The sequence below is a fragment of the Epinephelus lanceolatus genome, chromosome 21 (genome assembly GCF_041903045.1).
Source record: "Epinephelus lanceolatus isolate andai-2023 chromosome 21, ASM4190304v1, whole genome shotgun sequence".
NCBI classification, from domain to species: domain Eukaryota; kingdom Metazoa; phylum Chordata; class Actinopteri; order Perciformes; family Serranidae; genus Epinephelus; species Epinephelus lanceolatus.
In genome coordinates this window covers 3,994,686-4,014,330 of record NC_135754.1, presented here as the reverse complement: position 1 = coordinate 4,014,330, position 19,645 = coordinate 3,994,686, and the positions used below count along the sequence as shown (strand labels likewise).

At 40.9% G+C, this 19,645-nt stretch overlaps 1 protein-coding gene and 1 long non-coding RNA gene across 2 annotated transcripts in view; both read left to right on the top strand.

The window, feature by feature from the left end:
- The window catches only part of LOC117247445 (signal transducer and activator of transcription 5B-like), a 44,914-nt gene extending 35,514 nt beyond the window's left edge, over positions 1–9,400 (top strand). The window contains exons 18-19 of the mRNA XM_033612012.2: positions 1,517–1,624; positions 7,845–9,400. Coding sequence (XP_033467903.1) covers positions 1,517–1,624; positions 7,845–7,968 — 232 coding nt within the window. The 3' untranslated portion in view covers positions 7,969–9,400. The remainder of the gene's footprint in view (positions 1–1,516; positions 1,625–7,844) is intronic.
- A 1,035-nt stretch (positions 9,401–10,435) lies between these two features.
- Positions 10,436–15,887, top strand: LOC144459383 (uncharacterized). The gene is made up of 2 exons (XR_013488354.1): positions 10,436–11,171; positions 11,784–15,887. It is a non-coding gene; the product is annotated as an uncharacterized LOC144459383 (long non-coding RNA).
- The last annotated feature ends 3,758 nt before the right edge of the window (positions 15,888–19,645 follow it).

Sequence of the window (19,645 nt, the reverse complement as noted above, 5' to 3'; positions counted from 1 at the left end):
GTCCAAAATAACTTGGACCCACTGCAGTTTGCCTACAGGTCAGGCAGAGGTGTTGAAGATGCAGTTGGCACCCTGTTGAACTTTGTTCTAACTCATCTTGAGGGAGCCAAGTCTTTCGCCCGTCGTTTATTTATTGATTTCTCGTCCGCTTTTAATTTAATTTGAATTGTATTCAGCCACACATTTTAGCAGAGAGACTAAGGGACTCCCATAACATTGATCCTGGTCTTATAGCCTGGGTTATTGACTTTTTAACAGTGAGACCACAACGTGTGAGGGTTAATGGTGTTCTGTCAGACACTCTTGTCTCCTCCACTGGATCACCCTAGGGCTGCGTTCTTTCACCTTTATTATTTGTTTTATATACAAATGAATGCCACAGTCAACATGTGGGGCGACACATTGTTAAATTTGCAGACGACTCTGTCATTGTGTCCCTTCTGAGCAGTGACGACCTGGAGCATGGACCTGAAGTGAAGGAATTCATGGACTGGTGCAGCTCTTCCTTCCTACATATCAGTGTAGCAAAACTAAAGAGATGTTGGTTGACTTTCGGAAAAATCCCACAGTCATCTCCCCTGTTATGATTGAGAATGAAGCAGTGGAGCTGGTCAACAATTACAAGTACCTTGGGACTTATATAGATGACAAGCTGACCTTCGAGACTCAAGTTGATGCTGTGTGTAAAAAAGGCCCACCAGCGCATGTATTTTTACAGGAAGCTGCGTAATTTTAATGTTGATAGCACTTTTATGCGGATGTTTTACTCTTGTTTTATTGAATCCATCCTCACCTTCTCCTTCATTTGTTGGTACGGCTCCCTCTCCCTCAGAAACAAAAACAGACTGCAGGGTATTGTAAGAGTGTGCAGCAAAATTGCAGGTATTAGCCTGAATGACCTCACTGCCCTTTACCAGCTCAGAACTTTAAGCAAAGCCTGTTCCATCCTCGGGGACCAGAGCCATCCCTTGGCTGGTGAATTCCTGCTGCTTCCGTCGGGGCGTAGGTACATCCTGCCAAAATGCAGGACTAACAGACTAAAACATTCCTTTGTCCCTGCTGCTATTGCTCTCCTGAATAAGTGACTGACCTGCTCTTCATTTTTTTTTGTTGTCTCTGGTTATTTATTGTTGTCTGAGTGATTGTTGTTTAATTGTTTGTTTAGTACTGCTGGCTGTACAATAAATTGCCCCACGGGGATAATAAAGACTCCTTGAACCTTGAACCTAGATGTTTGTTTGTAGTTAGTTAACCCATAATAAGTCTGTGGAACCTGTAAGAGTTAACTGTTGAGGTGGTGTAAAGCACACTGAAAGTATAGTTGCCATTAAATGTATGTCTATAAGGTATAACAAAATTAATTTTTGACCAACACCTGCCAGCCAGTCAAAAATGAGTGTTATTCTTAGTAAAATATGTCATTATTATAAGGTGTTGTAAGTCAGTCATTAGGGCTAGACATGCCACATATTATTTTATTGATTAATATATCCATGATCTCATACGTCCCTGGCAGATTCACCACCCCAAACCCTGAACCCAGTGGAGGAACACCTACATTCATGGACCAAACCCCTTCTCCGTCTGTGAGCCACCCCAACAACTTTGGTGTCTACCCTTCTATGTAAGCACATTCCTCTTTTATTTATGTATTTTATTTACCTGTAGGGAGTTTATTTGTTTTGTTATGGTATTGCTGCAGCTACTTAAAGGACAACTTCGGTATTTTTCAACCTGGGCTCTATTTCCCCATGTGTATGTGTGTGTATGATTCATGTGTACCACTCGTTCTAAAATTGGTTCAGTATTGAGCCGCGAAATAAGCTAAAATGGTAATGGGGGCAAAGGCGTCCCGTATAAAAGTGCTTTTTTTCACCACTGACCGGTTCAGATCGCCAGTGCTGTCTCTGTAGATAGCATATTGTAGCGGCCCTGGGGCAGTGGTGACTGTGAATGAGTGGAGTAAGCTGTCAGTCAGTGTTGGAGCAGAGAGACGGAGGGCGTCCCCGCTCGGTATTGTAAATGAGTATGTGTGTGTGAAGTGTGTGTTTTTTCGCCACTGACCGGTTCAGATTGCCAGTGCTATCTCTGTAAATAGCATACTAACTTAGCCTTTCCCTTACCTCTGGGCTGTGTGATGTCACGAGCTTTGCTCCACTGTGTCTGTAGCTCTCTTTACTCGTGGGACAGTCGTTTTCTTGAGGAAGAGGTGTTTCGGGATTGGATGTCTTCTCTTCTTCGGCTGGCAGTAGTCATCTTGGGAGAAGTGAGCACTGCAGACCCGATGGTCTGCAAGGCGCAGTGTCTGGAGAGGAGTGTTAGCATCCATTTGTAGCACAACTAGCCACAACTTCAGCATCTCGCCATCCGACAAAGGCAGCCTATGAAAGCTGTAACTTACGGGGTGTTGCACAACATCCTGTTCTTGCGTTCGGGAAAAAGGCCCGTTTATTTGAGCACTCCAAAAACTCTGGTAACACTCCAGAGGGTAGCACGTAAAAGACTCCGCTCTTCTAGTGTAACACACACTTCACACACACATACTCATTTACATTACCAAGTGGGGATGCCATCTGCCTCTCTGCTCCAAGACTGGCTGACAGCTGACTCCACTCATTCACACTCACCACTGCCCCAGGGCCGCTACAATATGCTATCTACAGAGATAACACTGGCGATCTGAACCGGTCAGTGGCGAAAAAAAGCACTTTTATACGGGATGCATTTGCCCCCGTTACCATTTTAGCTCGTTTCGCGGCTCAATACTGAACCAATTTTAGAACAAGTGGTACCCATGAATCATACGCACACATACACATGGGGAAATAGAGCCCAGGTTGAAAAATACCGAAGTCGTCCTTTTAAAATGGCTATTAGCGATATTTTTAAGATATAAGTGTATCAAATGACAATCTTCATGGTGTCTCTCATAGTGATGAACCTATACAGAATTGTGAGTTAAATCCGTAGCTTTCCTCGACTTTACTGAGAGCTTTATAGACCACTCTGACATCATGCTAACAACAGTCACGTCTGGGTAGACAACTGGCATTTGATTACATTTGCGGACATATGTTACATATTGCAAACTTGCTGATTTCTGTTGTCATTATCAGCCGTAACTGTGTTGTTTAAAGATATATAGTTAAACACAGTGGTCCGACCAATCCAGTGTTTCTGCTGTGCTTATTTTATGTACCCTGCTGCTTTGCTAGCATTTTAGATAAACCAAATCTACTTGCAAAGAAGCCCAGCAATGTACTTCTGTTGTCAGGGGCCGCAGCAAAACATATTTTAACAACCTTAAAAAATTGAAAGCAGTGTTAAATGTACGCTATATTTGAATATTTGCTCTGCTTTAACTTACACACTAAACAATCAAGGCTGCTGTGGAAAAGCAACTCAGTGAAGTACAAAGTAAAATTACTATTTTTGTCAGTGGAGTCGGGAGGCTTTGATATAATGGCTTCAGTTAACAGTCAGAAAGTCTGTCTCACAGCAAGGTAAAGCAGTAAAAAATATTCTAAATGTAGCAACACTTAAACTGATATTGCTTTTTTAGGTGGCTAAAAACTTGCCAATTAGGCAGTGTTTGCTCAGTGCTGTTTGATTTTATGTACATGGTGCTAGGATTTTATACCTAGAGGTTAATGTAGATAAACATTGTTATTCGGTCTATAGTGAGTTTAAGCTCATTGTTTTTTAACTTTACTGTTTTGGTTCACTCTCACTTCTCTCAGTGTCGTGTTCAGCAGTAGCAGGCAGCTGTTAAGAGAGAAAATGCTCTGATAAAGCCACTGCACACTACCACCACTCCTAATGAATGATAAGGCTGCTCTGTAACTGCTGGATGTGTTAATAAGCAACTGTTGGCTAACGAGTTCACCATATAAGTCAATAATATAATGTTGTGTTCACAACTTGTTTTCACTGCCCCCAAATGGCCAAAAACATCAGTTATTTCAGGTTTAAGTAAAGCTCCAGTGTGTAGGATTCAGAGCCATCTATTGGCATAAATGGAATATAATAAACTTAACCATGTTTTCATTAGTGTATAATCACCTGAAACTAAGAATCAACGTTTTCATCACTGGTGCTGTAATAGAGGGGACAGCGAGACTTTTTGTCCCCCATCTTTTTGTGCGCACAAGAAGACTCCGCGGGCTCTATTATTGTGAACCTAGGGGTCAGCCAGCTCGCAGTCAGGTGCACCCTGTCAAGTGTGTCGGGAGCGTACCAAACACACCTTTGGTCATTTTGGCACACCTGTGGTGCACTTGGGCAATGGGCAGGGGTGGGATCAGAAAGAACCTAGGTGGGTACATTAAAAGCTGTGATAAACATGGCTTATTACAGTCACTACTTTCACCCCATCTAATCACAGCTTTCTCTGTCATGATGCACTGACATTTTTGGGAACCCGAAACTTGTTGTGGTCTGGGCCTTGGGACAAATGTGAAGCTCCAGGCAACATTTTGGCCATTCTTGTGCTGGGCAGCCGTTACCCCACTTAACCGGTGTTTAGAATGCATTCACTGGGTCAAAGACTGACTGGAACAGACAGTCCTGAAAGAGTTAAAAGCACAGCGTGAAGTTTTAAGAGATTGACAATTTCTCATGAAGCTGTGTGAACTTTTTTCAATCTGTCTCCAATATGCCTGTTGATGTGCAGAAGAAACTATGTAGAATAAGCACTGAGGGATGTGAGGTTATTTTAAAACACTCTGATGCAGGTTGCACAATTTGTAAGCAGTATATCTGCTGTGCATAATTGCAGTTCAACAGAGAGCAACATCACTCTAAGTAGAGCCTGCAGAAGGAACAGATATCTGCTGCCTTTAGACGGCTGTCAAGAAAGTCCCCTGTGTAAGGCCTACAGTAAAGGTTCACCAGAGAACATGAGTGTTGATATTTACATGTTGAAAAGAACCTTTCCCAGCATCTGCAAGCTGTTATAGCAAGGAGAAAGAGCCCAACTTGGTTAGAGCATGCAGTCTCCTTATGACATGACGCCTTCATCTTTGCCCCACTGTGTTTAACCAAGTCGGCACCTCTGGTTTTTTTTTACCTTAGAATGAATGAGTGTTTATATTTACATGAATGGCAGGTCCTCTTCCACGGAGTCCGCCATGTTGTTTCTATAGCAGCCCAGAACCAACAAACCAAACACTGACTCTAAATAAGGGGTATTAGGTTTTCATGTCGACCACCATAATCCTCCTACATGTAGTCAGCGCCCTCACCACTAGATCCTACACACTTGACCTTTAAGTAAAGGTTGTTAACCCTTCATCCACTACTGTGAGCCAGCTGTGTGTGAATATGTCCATAAACACAGACAATCAGTGTAGTATAAGCAGAATATAAATGAGGAGTAATAAATATACTGCTCAGAGTTGTACTGACAAATTTGTTCTCTTGTCTTTCTGGAAAAAATAAATAAATATGAGTACAGTAAAGGGTCTAAAGCCAACAACTGTGAGAAACAATTTTATGTTTTAGCTTAATGTTTCATGGGAAACTCACAGGATATTTGTCTGTCAGTCCCCAGAATACTACTACTACTACTACTACTAATGATGATATGATGATAATGATAATAATAATAATAATAATGATCTTTGTTTCTATAGCACCTTTAATGCAAGAAATGCACAACAAAGTGCTTTATAATAAGGGCATTATCCATGCTTCACATGAAAATAGACAGAATAAACATAAAACAGAACTGATGAATAAAATCATAGAATTGTAAAACTATAATCATAAAATCAAGTAAAATTTTAAAAGTGTTGCAGCGGCGTGAAGCATAAATAGAAGTGTCAGACCTGAATCAGGAAAGTCAGAGCTAGTTAAAAGATAAAGTGAACCGATCCATTTTTAGCTTTCTTTTATAAATATTTAGTGCGCTAGCTACCTTGATATCTATACGTAGTGTGTTCCATAGCTTTAGGGTGTTATTGACAAAGGAATCATCCCCAATCTTCTTCCGGCTGTTGCTGGGAACCTCCAATAAACCAGCAGCAGATGATCGCATTGTTCTTGGAGGCAAACAGTTAACAAGAGAGTTAGCAATATAGCTGGGTCCCAGCCCATTTAGTGCTTTGTATACAAGGAGGAGGAGCTTTAAATAAATTCTAAATGTAACAGGAAGCCAGTGCAGAGCAGCTAAGACTGGCCTGATGTGCTCTCTCCTCTTGGTTCAGGTTAATAACTGAGCTGCAGAGTTTTGAATGAGCTGAAGTCTCTCAGTGGTGTTTTTTGGAAGGCCAGAAAAAAGTGCATTACAGTAGTCAAGTGGGCTTGAAATAGGCATGGATCAATTTCTTGGCATCTTTTCTATTTAGTAATGGCCATACCTTAGCTATGTTTCTGAAGTGGAAAAATATGTTTTTGTTGTTAATGTGGGACTTGAAGCTTAGATCAGCAGCTGGATTTCAGTTTTATCTTCATTAAACTTTAAGTACTATTTAAGAAATTGTTGCTCATCGATTTATTTATTGCCAAAAGACAGGAAGTAAGGGAGTTTATGGCTGCAGCGCTGTTTGGCTCAGCAGAGATGTACAGTTGCGTGTCATCCGCATAACTATGGAAACAAACATTGTGTTCTCTAATGATGTCACCAAGTAGCAGCATGTACAGTGAGAATAATAATGGACCAAGGCAGCTCCCTTGTGCAACCCCAAATCAGAGGTCATGTTTCTCAGACTCATGATCTCCAGGACTGACATAAACCTTTCAACCTTTGATGTTTATTTTTAACCACTGTAACACACAGTCAGAAAGACCAATCAGCTTTTCAAGATGATTGATTAAGATGACATGCAGTACGTTTACATGCACAGTTTAATTCCACTTTTAATTGGAATGAAAGGCCATTCCGATTAAAAGTGGTCATGTAAACGGTCATTCTGATTGAAAAACGGTCATTCCGATTGAACATTAAATCCGATTAAAGGGGGTGGTTTATTCTGTTTGTCATTCCGAATGAAAGAATTTTGTGTGCATGTATACACTCATTCCTCTTTAAGTTCATTCCGGTCTTTCTGCGCATGCTTGTTTCCTTGCCCTTCTGGCGCGATGACGTATATAGTGCGCATAGCAATGGGCTGCATAGCAACGGGCTGAGATAGAGCAGTCGGACTCGTTGCACTCACCGGTTTCCATTCGCCACAGCACGGTCTTCTGTCTCCCTTCTTTGACCTTCTACCTCCCTTCTCCTCCTCAACAGATGAAGCATTAGCAGAACAAGGTTGTTGTCGTACTGCTGCTTCAAGAATATAAGCAAAACACACCCGAAAAAGGCACTAAGAACGGCGTCGTCAAGCATCTTGTTATCCGGAGCGAAGACTACAGTGTTTTCTTGCGGTAAACGTAAACACGTAACATCCGCCCCGCCCCCTATCCAATCAGAAACATTCCCTGGCCCAAACCTTGCACAGACCTGAATAAAGGCTGGACTACCTGGAACTACCTGGAAAGACTTTAATTCTGAATGATTTCATTCAGATTTATTTCATTCTAAATGAGAAGCCATCATGTAACCGTAGCCATTGTCAATCAATCAATATGTGTGTATGAGAACAAGTTGAATGCTGCAAGGAAATTCTCCTGTGCATTTCTGTAAGACAGAGTCATGTCATCATGTTTGACTAATGCTGGTTTGAGATAGTAGTTTTATGTGTTATAAGGAATGTAGTTTTATGTGTTATTTAGAGTTTACTTTGCTCAAGTATATACAGTGTGTCCTGGGTGATACTAATGAAGTATGATGTAGAAAAGCTAATTTTCCCATGAACCTCCCTCATAAAGTGTGTCATCCGTGTCTGCTGTTGTCCTGTCAGGAGTGACACCATGTTGGATGCAGATGGAGACTTTGACCTGGAAGACACAATGGACGTGGCTCGTCATGTGGAGGAGCTGCTCCGCAGGCCTATGGCCAACCAGTGGAGCAGTCAGCAGTCCTGAACCTGAAACCGAACCTGCTGCACACCTTCAGGTGTCCGTCTTACCTAACAGAAACACCCACAAATGTAGCCACGGCAAAACATTTCCTGTGTTCCATCAGTCCCTCTGGCAGATCCACATCACAGTGAATATTCTGTTTTAGTTCCCACAGAGGTTTTAAAAGACAACAGATCTGGTAATGAACAACCATCCACTAACCCAAGTGTCTTTGTAGAGAAAATAATCGTACCATTCAGAATCAATATTATTAATATTTGACAGAGGCTGGTGTTAATGCTCTCTCTCGCTTACCATAGTTTCTCAGGGTTTGTGTGTAGCAGGTTTGGGTCAATGGGATTTATACAAAAAGATATACAGTCATTTTTTAATTTTTTATGTTAGCTTTGCAGTCATATATGCCTGATGAGCTTTTAGCTGGCAATGAGAGACTTTTGCATAAAAAAGTCATAGTAGACAAACTGTTTTTAGAGATTTGTGTTTTTAAGCCTGGAAGCATAGAAAGGAATTGCTGAAGGTCACCAGTTGTTCACCCAAAGTAGTAGAAAGTACTGATTAACTGTATTTGTGTTAGAGGGGTACTCCAGTGGTTTTAGTATTTCACTTTTATAAAGCTGGGGGAAATCAGGACAGATAGATTAAAAAAAAAAAAAAGTGGTGCAAGTCAAGTCCACTAATGATTGCCAAAATATCCTGGCTTTAATCTTGTTTGTAGATAAAGCTCCAAAAAGACTGGATCCATTACCTTCCCATAATGCAACTCAGTAACATCTCCCTCTCTTGCACACCATATTTAACTTCACACCACCAGTCATTTATAAAGTCTCCAAACACTTTGGAGGCATGACAAACTCCTCTAAAACCATAGAAGACTGCATACAGCTGTTTTCACAGGCTGTACAGTACAGGCCAAAAGTTTGGACACACCTTCTCATTCAATGTGTTTTCTTTATTTTCATGACTATTTACATTGTAGATTCTCACTGAAGGCATCAAAACTATGAATGAACACGTGGAGTTATGTACTTAACAAAAAAAGGTGAAATAACTGAAAACATGTTTTATATTCTAGTTTCTTCAAAATAGCCACCCTTTGCTCTGATTACTGCTTTGCACACTCTTGGCATTCTCTCCATGAGCTTCAAGAGGTAGTCACCTGAAATGGTTTCCACTTCACAGGTGTGCCTTATCAGGGTTAATTAGTGGAATTTCTTGCTTTATCAATGGGGTTGGGACCATCAGTTGTGTTGTGCAGAAGTCAGGTTAATACACAGCCGACAGCCCTATTGGACAACTGTTAAAATTCATATTATGGCAAGAACCAATCAGCTAACTAAAGAAAAACGAGTGGCCATCATTACTTTAAGAAATGAAGGTCAGTCTGTCCGGAAAATTGCAAAAACTTTAAATGTGTCCCCAAGTGGAGTCGCAAAAACCATCAAGCGCTACAACGAAACTGGCACACATGAGGACCGACCCAGGAAAGGAAGACCAAGAGTCAGCTCTGCTTCTGAGGATAAGTTCATCCGAGTCACCAGCCTCAGAAATGGCAAGTTAACAGCAGCTCAGATCAGAGACCAGATGAATGCCACACAGAGTTCTAGCAGCAGACCCATCTCTAGAACAACTGTTAAGAGGAGACTGCGCCAATCAGGCCTTCATGGTCAAATAGCTGCTAGGAAACCACTGCTAAGGAGAGGCAACAAGCAGAAGAGATTTGTTTGGGCCAAGAAACACAAGGAATGGACATTAGACCAGTGGAAATCTGTGCTTTGGTCTGATGAGTCCAAATTTGAGATCTTTGGTTCCAACCGCCGTGTCTTTGTGAGACGCAGAAAAGGTGAACGGATGGATTCCACATGCCTGGTTCCCACTGTGAAGCATGGAGGAGGAGGTGTGATGGTGTGGAGTGTTTTGCTGGTGACACTGTTGGGGATTTATTCAAAATTGAAGGCACACTGAACCAGCATGGCTACCACAGCATCCTGCAGCGACATGCCATCCCATCCGGTTTACGTTTAGTTGGACGATCATTTATTTTTCAACAGGACAATGACCCCAAACACACCTCCAGGCTGTGTAAGGGCTATTTGACCAAGAAGGAGAGTGATGGAGTGCTGCGGCAGATGACCTGGCCTCCACAGTCACCGGACCTGAACCCAATCGAGATGGTTTGGGGTGAGCTGGACCGCATAGTGAAGGCAAAGGGGCCAACAAGTGCTAAACACCTCTGGGAACTCCTTCAAGACTGTTGGAAAACCATTTCAGGTGACTACCTCTTGAAGCTCATGGAGAGAATGCCAAGAGTGTGCAAAGCAGTAATCAGAGCAAAGGGTGGCTATTTTGAAGAAACTAGAATATAAAACATGTTTTCAGTTATTTCACCTTTTTTTGTTAAGTACATAACTCCACATGTGTTCATTCATAGTTTTGATGCCTTCAGTGAGAATCTACAATGTAAATAGTCATGAAAATAAAGAAAACGCATTGAATGAGAAGGTGTGTCCAAACTTTTGGCCTGTACTGTACATAGCAAAATATACTGATGTGGTCATGCATGCACACAGATTGCCAAACCACACAAGTGAGGGTGTTTATTAGTTATAAAGAATATTTGGAGGATTGCACAGACAAGGTTCATAGCAATGATAAGACTTCTAAACTTCAGAATAGGTGAAGTGTTAGGTAGTGTTAGAGTAGTGTAATTTGTTATTTATACTCACTAAATAACAGCACAGGTTAATAATCCAGGCCAAAAAAGTATAATACTTTAACACCTGTCCTCTCCTTAGTGATGCACGTAATAGTGATCATCAGCCATTCAGAGCAGAGTATGCGTCAGACACTGTGTAAGTGCTGTTTGATTTTTAATACATTATTTACAGTATACTTTAAAACTTCAATTTAAAGCACAGCCGGGGATAAATACTGAGTCCCTTTTATTCGCCAGGTGTTGCTACATGTTTTGACAAATAAACGTCTCACTGGTTGCCATTAATGCTGGGAAACAGTTTATTTAGATAGAATTTTTTGGGATATAAAACCTCTCAAAGCCCACCGGGTCGTTGGCTCCCTGCTTGAGGTAGTTCTAACTTGCTTAGATCGCACATACAGATATAAATGTGTAACCTTTTGTCACTATGGACATACTACACATTGTTAGCTCAGTTAGATTCTCCACAATTCAATCATTCAGTTTATTTTAGGCAAGGCAAGGCAAGGCAAGGCAAGTTTATTTGTATAGCACAATTCAACACAAGGTAATTCAAAGTGCTTTACAGAGACATTAAAAGCAACAAGACACAATTTAAAACAATAAAAATAGTCGATTAAAAAGGGAAATAGAAATTGAGAATGATAGTGATAATAATAAAATACAGTAACATAAAATAAAAACAGGCTCAATACATTGAACAGTCAGGATAAGAAAAGAAGTAGAATAATAAAAGGCATAAATCAGCAGTGTAGTTAAAAAGTACGGGCAGTAGAATACAGCAGGTAAGTATTTAATCTAAGAGTACGCTTCAGTAAACAATAGTGTTTTTAGCCCTGATTTAAAGGAGCTGACAGTTTGAGCAGACCTCAGATCTACAGGAAGTTTGTTCCACAGGTGAGGAGCATAATAACTGAATGCTGCCTCACCTTGCTTGGTTCTTGTTCTTGGAACACACAACAAACCTGTTCCAGATGATCTGGATGCTTCGTAGGGAACCAGTAGATCAAGCATGTATTTTGGTCCGAGACCATTCAGGGCTTTGTAGACCAGCAGTAAGATTTTAAGATCTATTCTTTTCTATCTATTTTCCTATCTATTTTAGTGAAACCATGAGCACCAAAGAACAATTCATACAGATACACTGTCATTGAAAACAACAGAGACAAAAAGTGGTGACTCCCTACCTTTGAACCTTTGAAATCTGAATATGTCCATTTTATTTAGTCGTGTAAGGGTCCAGTAATCAAAAGAATCAAAACCATATTTATGAAAATAAATCCAAGCTGTGAATATTATCATATGAATCCACTGCTAACTGTGTTCATCAAACGAAGACCGCACTTTAACTCAAACATTATTTTCTTTTCTTTACCTTCTCTGTTTAGTGTTCTCTCCATTCTCACTACTTTCCTCTTCTTTCTTCACTTTCACTTCTGTGATGCCAGCATACTGTCTAAAATCACACACTGAAGCATGATGACGCAGTTGTTTGGTTCTGTGTAAAGATGCAAAGAAGGGCCCTTAAGAGGGATTTTTCAGTGGCTCTATAGGGCCATCTCTGTGTAAAAAGGGCTTCTCCGTCTCTGTTTATCAGGTGGGCCTAGATGTGTTGTTTATCAGAGCTAGATCAAATGAATGATTCATTATTGATATGCTATTTGATAGCCTAATTTTTATACAAGTAATATTCATAGTGCTAGAAAAAAAATAATTAAATAGTATTTCCCATCTTTCCTGAGCAAAAGTTTGTGCAAAAGGAATCAAAGGCCTGTCAGAAACATCAACCAGTTGAGTTTAGTAATTGAAGCAAATAAAAGCTCAGGATATTAATTGAAGTTTTGCGGTATGTGATAAAGTGCAGGTCAGGGATATATTAAGAAATAAAACAACAATCAAAAAGGATTTGTGAAATGGCAGAGATGGTGGATCTCACTCTTTATAGCAGCGAAAGAGCCAGTACAGAATACAGGATATTATAGTTACTAGTCTAGTTACTAGTCTGTACTTCATTGAGCTCATGTGTAAATACTACATTTTATTAATTAAAAAGTTTTCTTAGAGAAATCTATCCCCACTTTTATTCATATTGTCGGATGCATCTTTCATTGAGGCTGAGTTGTCTGCACTAGAACCAGTGGAGTTCCCCTTTAGGTATGAGTCAGAGCCATGTCTCTAAATATCTTTTTTTCTTTTTTGGAACCTAGTGGCCTGCGCTCTCACTGTACACCATAAGTTATTACTCATATTGTAACTGAAAGCAAGTGACCACTGTGTTGTTTAACCTCTAATAGTATTAACTGCCCAGCTGACACATAAACAGAGTTTGACATTTAACTTTTGTGAGCCTAAACTTGACTGAAACTGTTATCATATTTCACAACAGACTGATAAAATATTTCAATCCAGTCCTGACCAGTCAAACCCAGACTCAGGGCCAGATTCACAAAGAACTGCGGCCTCTGATAGCACCTTGAATTGCACTTCATTTGCACCCGCAGTTTGCTCTGTCTTAACGTCCTATTCACAAAGGATATTGCGCTAATGATATACCAGCGCAAACACGCCCACAAAGTTTGGCAGCTGAGTGCAGTTTGCCCCTGATTTGCCCCTGATTGCAATAAGCCACACATTTATGGCAAAGTATAAATGCTGGCTTTGCGCCAAGAACACCGTGGCAGAACAATGGCAGACTTTGTTTGGCAAAGTACTGAATACTGCTGGTGAGTCAGTCTAACCGTGTCGGTTGGGTTGAGGCTGTGGATTTGACCAAGTTTGACCACTTTATCACTATTCCCTCTCACTTGTAGCTGTTTTTTCATTATCTTTTGAATTTAATATGAATTATGGAACCATATTTGTTCACGTTTGTTTCCCCTGTTTCATAAAATAAATTATTGAAAGTTGCTTTTGAAGTGCGTGACAGAAGTGCGTTTTGAGAACGACCGCAGACTGTCACCTTTTCAAAGCATCAGTATCTTCGGATGCCATTAAAGTAATAATGATTATAATAATAGTGTCAAAATATTATTTACAGACTGATTTAACAGACGATCACTGCTGCCATGATCACTGGAAAGTCTGGGCGAGAGGCTTCCACAGAGGAGCGCCCAGTTTGCACCAGCTTTCTAAAGACGTTATTGACTTCACTCAAACTGCGTGTGGCTATTAGCGCTGGTGTTAGTGAATTAGACGTTGTTTATCAGTGAGGCTCATTTGCATAGAAATGGCCAATTTTTCCTCCAAATACATGCATATTACCTCATTTAAATACGTGCAAATAACACCGGAGCACCGAGACACAATCTGCTTGGCAGTGCAGTTAGTGGAGCATTTCACCCTCTGCGCGTGCTTTGTGAATTAGACGGTATCTGTTTGCTCCATTTTTACCAGTTTAGCAGCCGCAAAAGCCATGCAATCCTTCTGTGAATTCGGCCCTCAGTGGGCAGTGGAGTCAAAAAATGACATGAGAGTGACATGTTCATAAAGAATCTTAAACATATTCCATTTATGAAAATATGTTGTTGAAATGGAACCTTAAGTTCTTGTGTTTGCTGTCTTACTAGCTAAGCGTAGTTGTCTGTCAGTGGACTGCTTTAAGAGAATGCTCATACCTCATACTTTGTAATAGTTCTTTCAGTCAAAAGTATGTGTTGACCATGTGTTCAACACTGCTTCTGAAAGTACCTCAGTACAATCATTATGTCAGATCTGCACTCTCATCATGGATGAACTCTTGATCAGGCTGAATCCTGCCCTGCGTAGAAAGCTTTTTCTCCATTTTCAGTAATAATGTCCAGTAAATGTGTATGTTCTGTGAAGCTTCTGTGTGGAGATACAGAGGCTCTGTAAATCTGTCTGTGCCTTTTGGATTGTTAAGGGACAGCACTGTCCATACAGGACATTTTAAAGCCATTGCCATTAATGCTGCACTATAACCAGCCTGAACCAAAGAATGTCTATTTTAGAAAACACGACTCACCCACAATGACGGTTAAAGTGGAAATAGACATTTTTTTTCTTTTTAGTTATCATGGGGTAAATGTTGATTGCATAATGCAATGGCTACAGAATAATGACACCATCAGCATTTAGATGGTACCATAGAAACCTCACTTTCACTTAACTCTTGTGAAATTGAAAGTTCGATTTATGGCACAAAGGAATTGGGCCCCTGGTTATTCCTGTGAAAGCTGCTCAGTGGCACATTAAGCCAAAATAGTTCAACTTCCTGATGTAAAATTACCCAATTACTTTTGCATCATAGGACCCATTTCTGCTAACTTGAATTGGTATGAAATGATTTGATTGGGCAGCTCTTCCAGACTTTAAAATTGTTATTGTACCTTATAGATTAAATCCTGATAGTGAATCAAGTTATTTCACAGCAGTTGTGACGCTCAAAAAAATGTATCCAGTGATTCACCTACATCTCTTTCCCAATGTAAGTCTATGGGAGGAAGTCTTCTTGGGCCCAGACATGACAGACCCAGAAGTTGTAATTACATTATTTGGCCACTATGTCCCATAGACAAAGTCTGACGCACTTCCTGGGGGCCTGGTCAACCATTGTGCAACCAAAACAGGAAGAGGATAGAGCTTTTGTTTTCCCTGGTAGCCGTCAGAAGCTATCCCCAGCTGCCAAAGATTATCAATATATGTTCTATTCCTAGTCACGGAAATGGCTGAGAGTGGAACAACCGGTGTTAACTGTGGTAAACAAAATGCTGTGGGATTTGAAATGTTGTCTGTTTCCACTTTAACACAGTAAACTTCAAGAAAACTCACTGTGAAATAAATGTAGAATCATAATCAAACAAATAATACCTGATGACTCGAGTGTAGAAAGGACACCTTTTCACTGCTTGTGCTACGTTTGCCTCTTATGCTTTTTGTTAGATTGTTAAAGCAGAAACACAAACGTTGATGGTGTACTAACTCTGTAAAACAAGCACATTGATGCTCACAACAGCAGTTATTTGATGTTCTTGCTAATGCAGTATTTCTCCTGCTTGTTTTTGAATCAACTTAATGTACATTTGTTTTCAGTGTAATTGACTTTTCTAGCTCACTGCTGCCATGTGTGCTGGTTTCTGTACAGCATGCAGCCTGTTTGGGAATTTCATATTTACTTCCACATTGTACTTCATGTTGCTGGAAGTTTTATGTTGGGATTTGGGACGTAAAAATAAAAAGGTTTTGTAATGAATCATATCCTACTGTTATTTATTGATATTTATCAGTATTTTTTCCTTGTTTAAATTTCTATATTGTTGAGTGTTTCCTAAGAGCCTGATCTGATACTTATTTCATTATCGTGTTTATGCTTCCACGCTAGCATCTGTCTGTTCCATTCTCATGAAAGTGATATCTCAAGAATAACTTAAGGGTATTTTTTCTCAAATTTGGCACAAACATCCACTTGGACTCAGTGATGAACAAAATAGATTTTAATCAAAGGTCAAGGCCACTGTGAGCTGATCTGTCCCATTTTTAAAAAAAAAAATTTTAAGATATTTTTTTGGGCTTTTTGGTCTTTAATTGATAGGACAGGCTAGTGTGAAAGAGGGAGAGAGAGAGGGAGTGACATGCAGCAGAGGGCCACAGGCTGGAGTCGAACCCCGGCCGCTGCGGCAACAGCCTTGTTGATGGGGCGCCTGCTCTACCACTAAGCCACCGACGCCCCGATCTGTCCCATTTTTGTGAACGAAATCTCTCAAGAACACATTGAGGGAATTTCTTCAAACTTTGCACAAATATTCACTTGGACCTAACAATGAACTGGGTAGATTTTGTCTGTCAAAGTTCAGGGTCACTGTGGCCTTGCGTCTGTCTCATTGTTTTGAAAGTGATAGCTCAAGAACGCCTCGAGGGAATTTCCTCAAATTTGGTACAAACATTCACTTGGACTCAATGATGAACTGACTAGATTTGATGCTCTAAGGTCAAGGTCACTGTGACCTTGCATATGTTTGCAAAGCATCCATGCGTTACAATATGTAGCTTCTTTGCAGCAGTATCTTTACCTGAAGCACTGTCAACTGTCATGGCTACATATGAGTCTGGACAGACATGGATGTAAACTGTAACTGCAACTTGACTGGTTGGCGGAGGAATACATCCATGAGGCAGTAATTCTGGTTTATCCCTGGTGGGGATACATGTTGTGCCTGCCTTTGGTCAGACTAAATACATGAAATACTTCTTGTATTCCCATCTGTAGATAGTGCAAATTGATAAGCAATGCTAGCTATTTTAAAAGACTTTGTGGATCTCAGTCACGAATGGATAGAACTCTGATATGTTACAGTGGCAATGATGACTGCACTTTACACTTGTAATGCTACAAAATATCCAGTTCCATAGTTTGTCCCTGCCAACATACAGTGAACTTAAACTGTCAGTATAAACAGTAAACAGTAATAACTGGCTTAGTATTTATGTTTGCTAGCTATGTACAATGAAACAGCAAAAAAGCTTTTTTCTGCTGAAAAAGTCCAGAATAGATGGTGGGGCAAACAGCCATGTGGATGTTACAACTGTAGTTGCCAATGAAAACTGTAACAGTCAGCATCACCTGACCGGTCCTCCACACAGGTAGAAGCTGATGTGCAGCCACCTTTTCTACCCTCCTGCCCAGGCCCAGTTGGAGATTGTGTCGAGCCAAACCGCTTCACAAGATGGAAAGAAGAACACAAATGGCTTGTCATAAATCAAAGATGAAGATTGCCCTTGTATGGAGTTGGGAGAGACCTGTCTAGAGTTTTACAGGCGTCTCTTGTATGACAGCGGTTCATGGGGAAAATGTTTTTTGATTTGCAGGGATTTTTTCATTGCAATACAGCATGAGGCCTCTGGGAAATATTGGAGGCAAGAGTAAAAGGCATTCCTGGGGCAAATTTTCATTTCTGAGGATAGCGAAGGAATGACCTGCCCTACTCTCCTGACTGGCTAGTACTCGTTGCCTTCGTTGGTTGGATTGGTTAGGTTTAAGCAAAAGGAGTGAGATTGGTTAGGGTTTGGGTTCAACATTACACACGATGCCGCCACATTTGTGAAGCCTCACAAAGGTTACAAGGGTGCACACTCTGACCTTACCAACCAAAGACTCTGTCTATATGTCAATAATTAAAACAGAGTTTCTAACAAATCTTCACCCTGGACAGAGTTGTACTAGAGGTCCGTTTTCAGTGGCCTGAACTGCAGTTTGCATATGGATGACAGGCAAAAAAAAAAAAAAAAAAACTTTTCCAATATAGTCATGTCTGTTCGGACTAGGCCCAAATAGTCAGGTTCATTATGTTTAGATTTCAACTTTTGTGGGATTTTTTTGGAGATTTGCAAAACTATACATTTTTGGAAAGGTTATTGTATAAGGATTCAGAAAATCAATGTTTGCATTTGCCCAGATGTCTATATGGCGGCCATATTGGAATGTACAAAATGGCCGCCGTAAAATGTACGTTTTGTAATATCTAGACTACTCAATAAGGTGGAACATTGATTTTAACTGCTAAAGCTACATTTTCAGGGTCAAGGAATCCAATGGTGGTAGTTACAATGCTACAACACTTTACCACATTAACCCTTAGATGCATGAGTGGGTCAAAAATGACGGTGTGGTTGTCTAACTACAAAGTAGGCTAATTTGATGATAAATGATAATAACACATACTCTTAATATAATATGTATGAATGATAAGCACACTATACTGTACATACAGTAGGCCAATGTTAGCTAGTTAGTTAGTGTTAGCTAACTACATTGAACAAAAATATAAACGCAACACTTTTGTTTTTGCTCCCATTTTTCATGAGCTGAACTCAAAGATCTAAAACATTTTCTATACACACAAAAGACCATTTCCCTCAAATATTGTTCACAAATCTGTCTAAATCTGTGTTAGTGAGCACTTCTCCTTTGCCGAGATAAATCCATCCCACCTCACAGGTGTGGCATATCAAGATGCTGATTAGACAGCATGATTATTGCACAGGTGTGCCTTAGGCTGGCCACAATAAAAGGCCACTCTAAAATGTTCAGTTGTATCACACAGCACAATGCCATAGATGTCGCAAGTTTTGAGGGAGAATGCAATTGGCATGCTGACTGCAGGAATGTCCACCAGAGCTGTTGCCCGTAAATTGAATGTTCATTTCTCTACCATAAGCCGTCTCTGGTGTTTCAGACAATTTGGCAGTACATCCAACCGGCCTCACAACCGCAGACCACGTGTAACCACACCAGCCCAGGACCTCCACATCCAGCATGTTCACCTCCAAGATCGTCTGAGACCAGCCACCCGGACAGCTGCTGCAATAATCGGTTTGCATAACCAAAGAATTGTCTCAGGAACCGTCTCAGGGAAGCTCATCTGCATGCTCGTCGTCCTCATCGGGGTCTTGACCTGACTGCAGTTTGTCGTTGTAACCTACTTGAGTGGGCAAATGCTCACATTTGATGGCGTCTGGCACGTTGGAGAGGTGTTCTCTTCACGGATGTTCAGGGCAGATGGCAGACAGCGTGTGTGGCGTCGTGTGGGTGAGCGGTTTGCTGATGTTAACGTTGTGGATCAAGTGGCCCATGGTGGCGGTGGGGTTATGGTATGGGCAGGTGTATGTTATGGTCAACGAACACGGGTGCATTTTATTGATGGCATTTTGAATGCACAGAGATACCGTGACGAGATCCTGAGGCCCATTGTTGTGCCATTCATCCATGACCATCACCTCATGTTGCAGCATGATAATGCACGGCCCCATGTTGCAAAGATCTGTACACAATTCCTGGAAGCTGAAAACATCCCAGTTCTTGCATGGCCAGCATACTCACCGGACATGTCACCCATTGAGCATGTTTGCGATGCTCTGGATCGGCGTATACGACAGCGTGTTCCAGTTCCTGCCAATATCCAGCAACTTCGCACACCCATTGAAGAGGAGTGGACCAACATTCCACAGGCCACA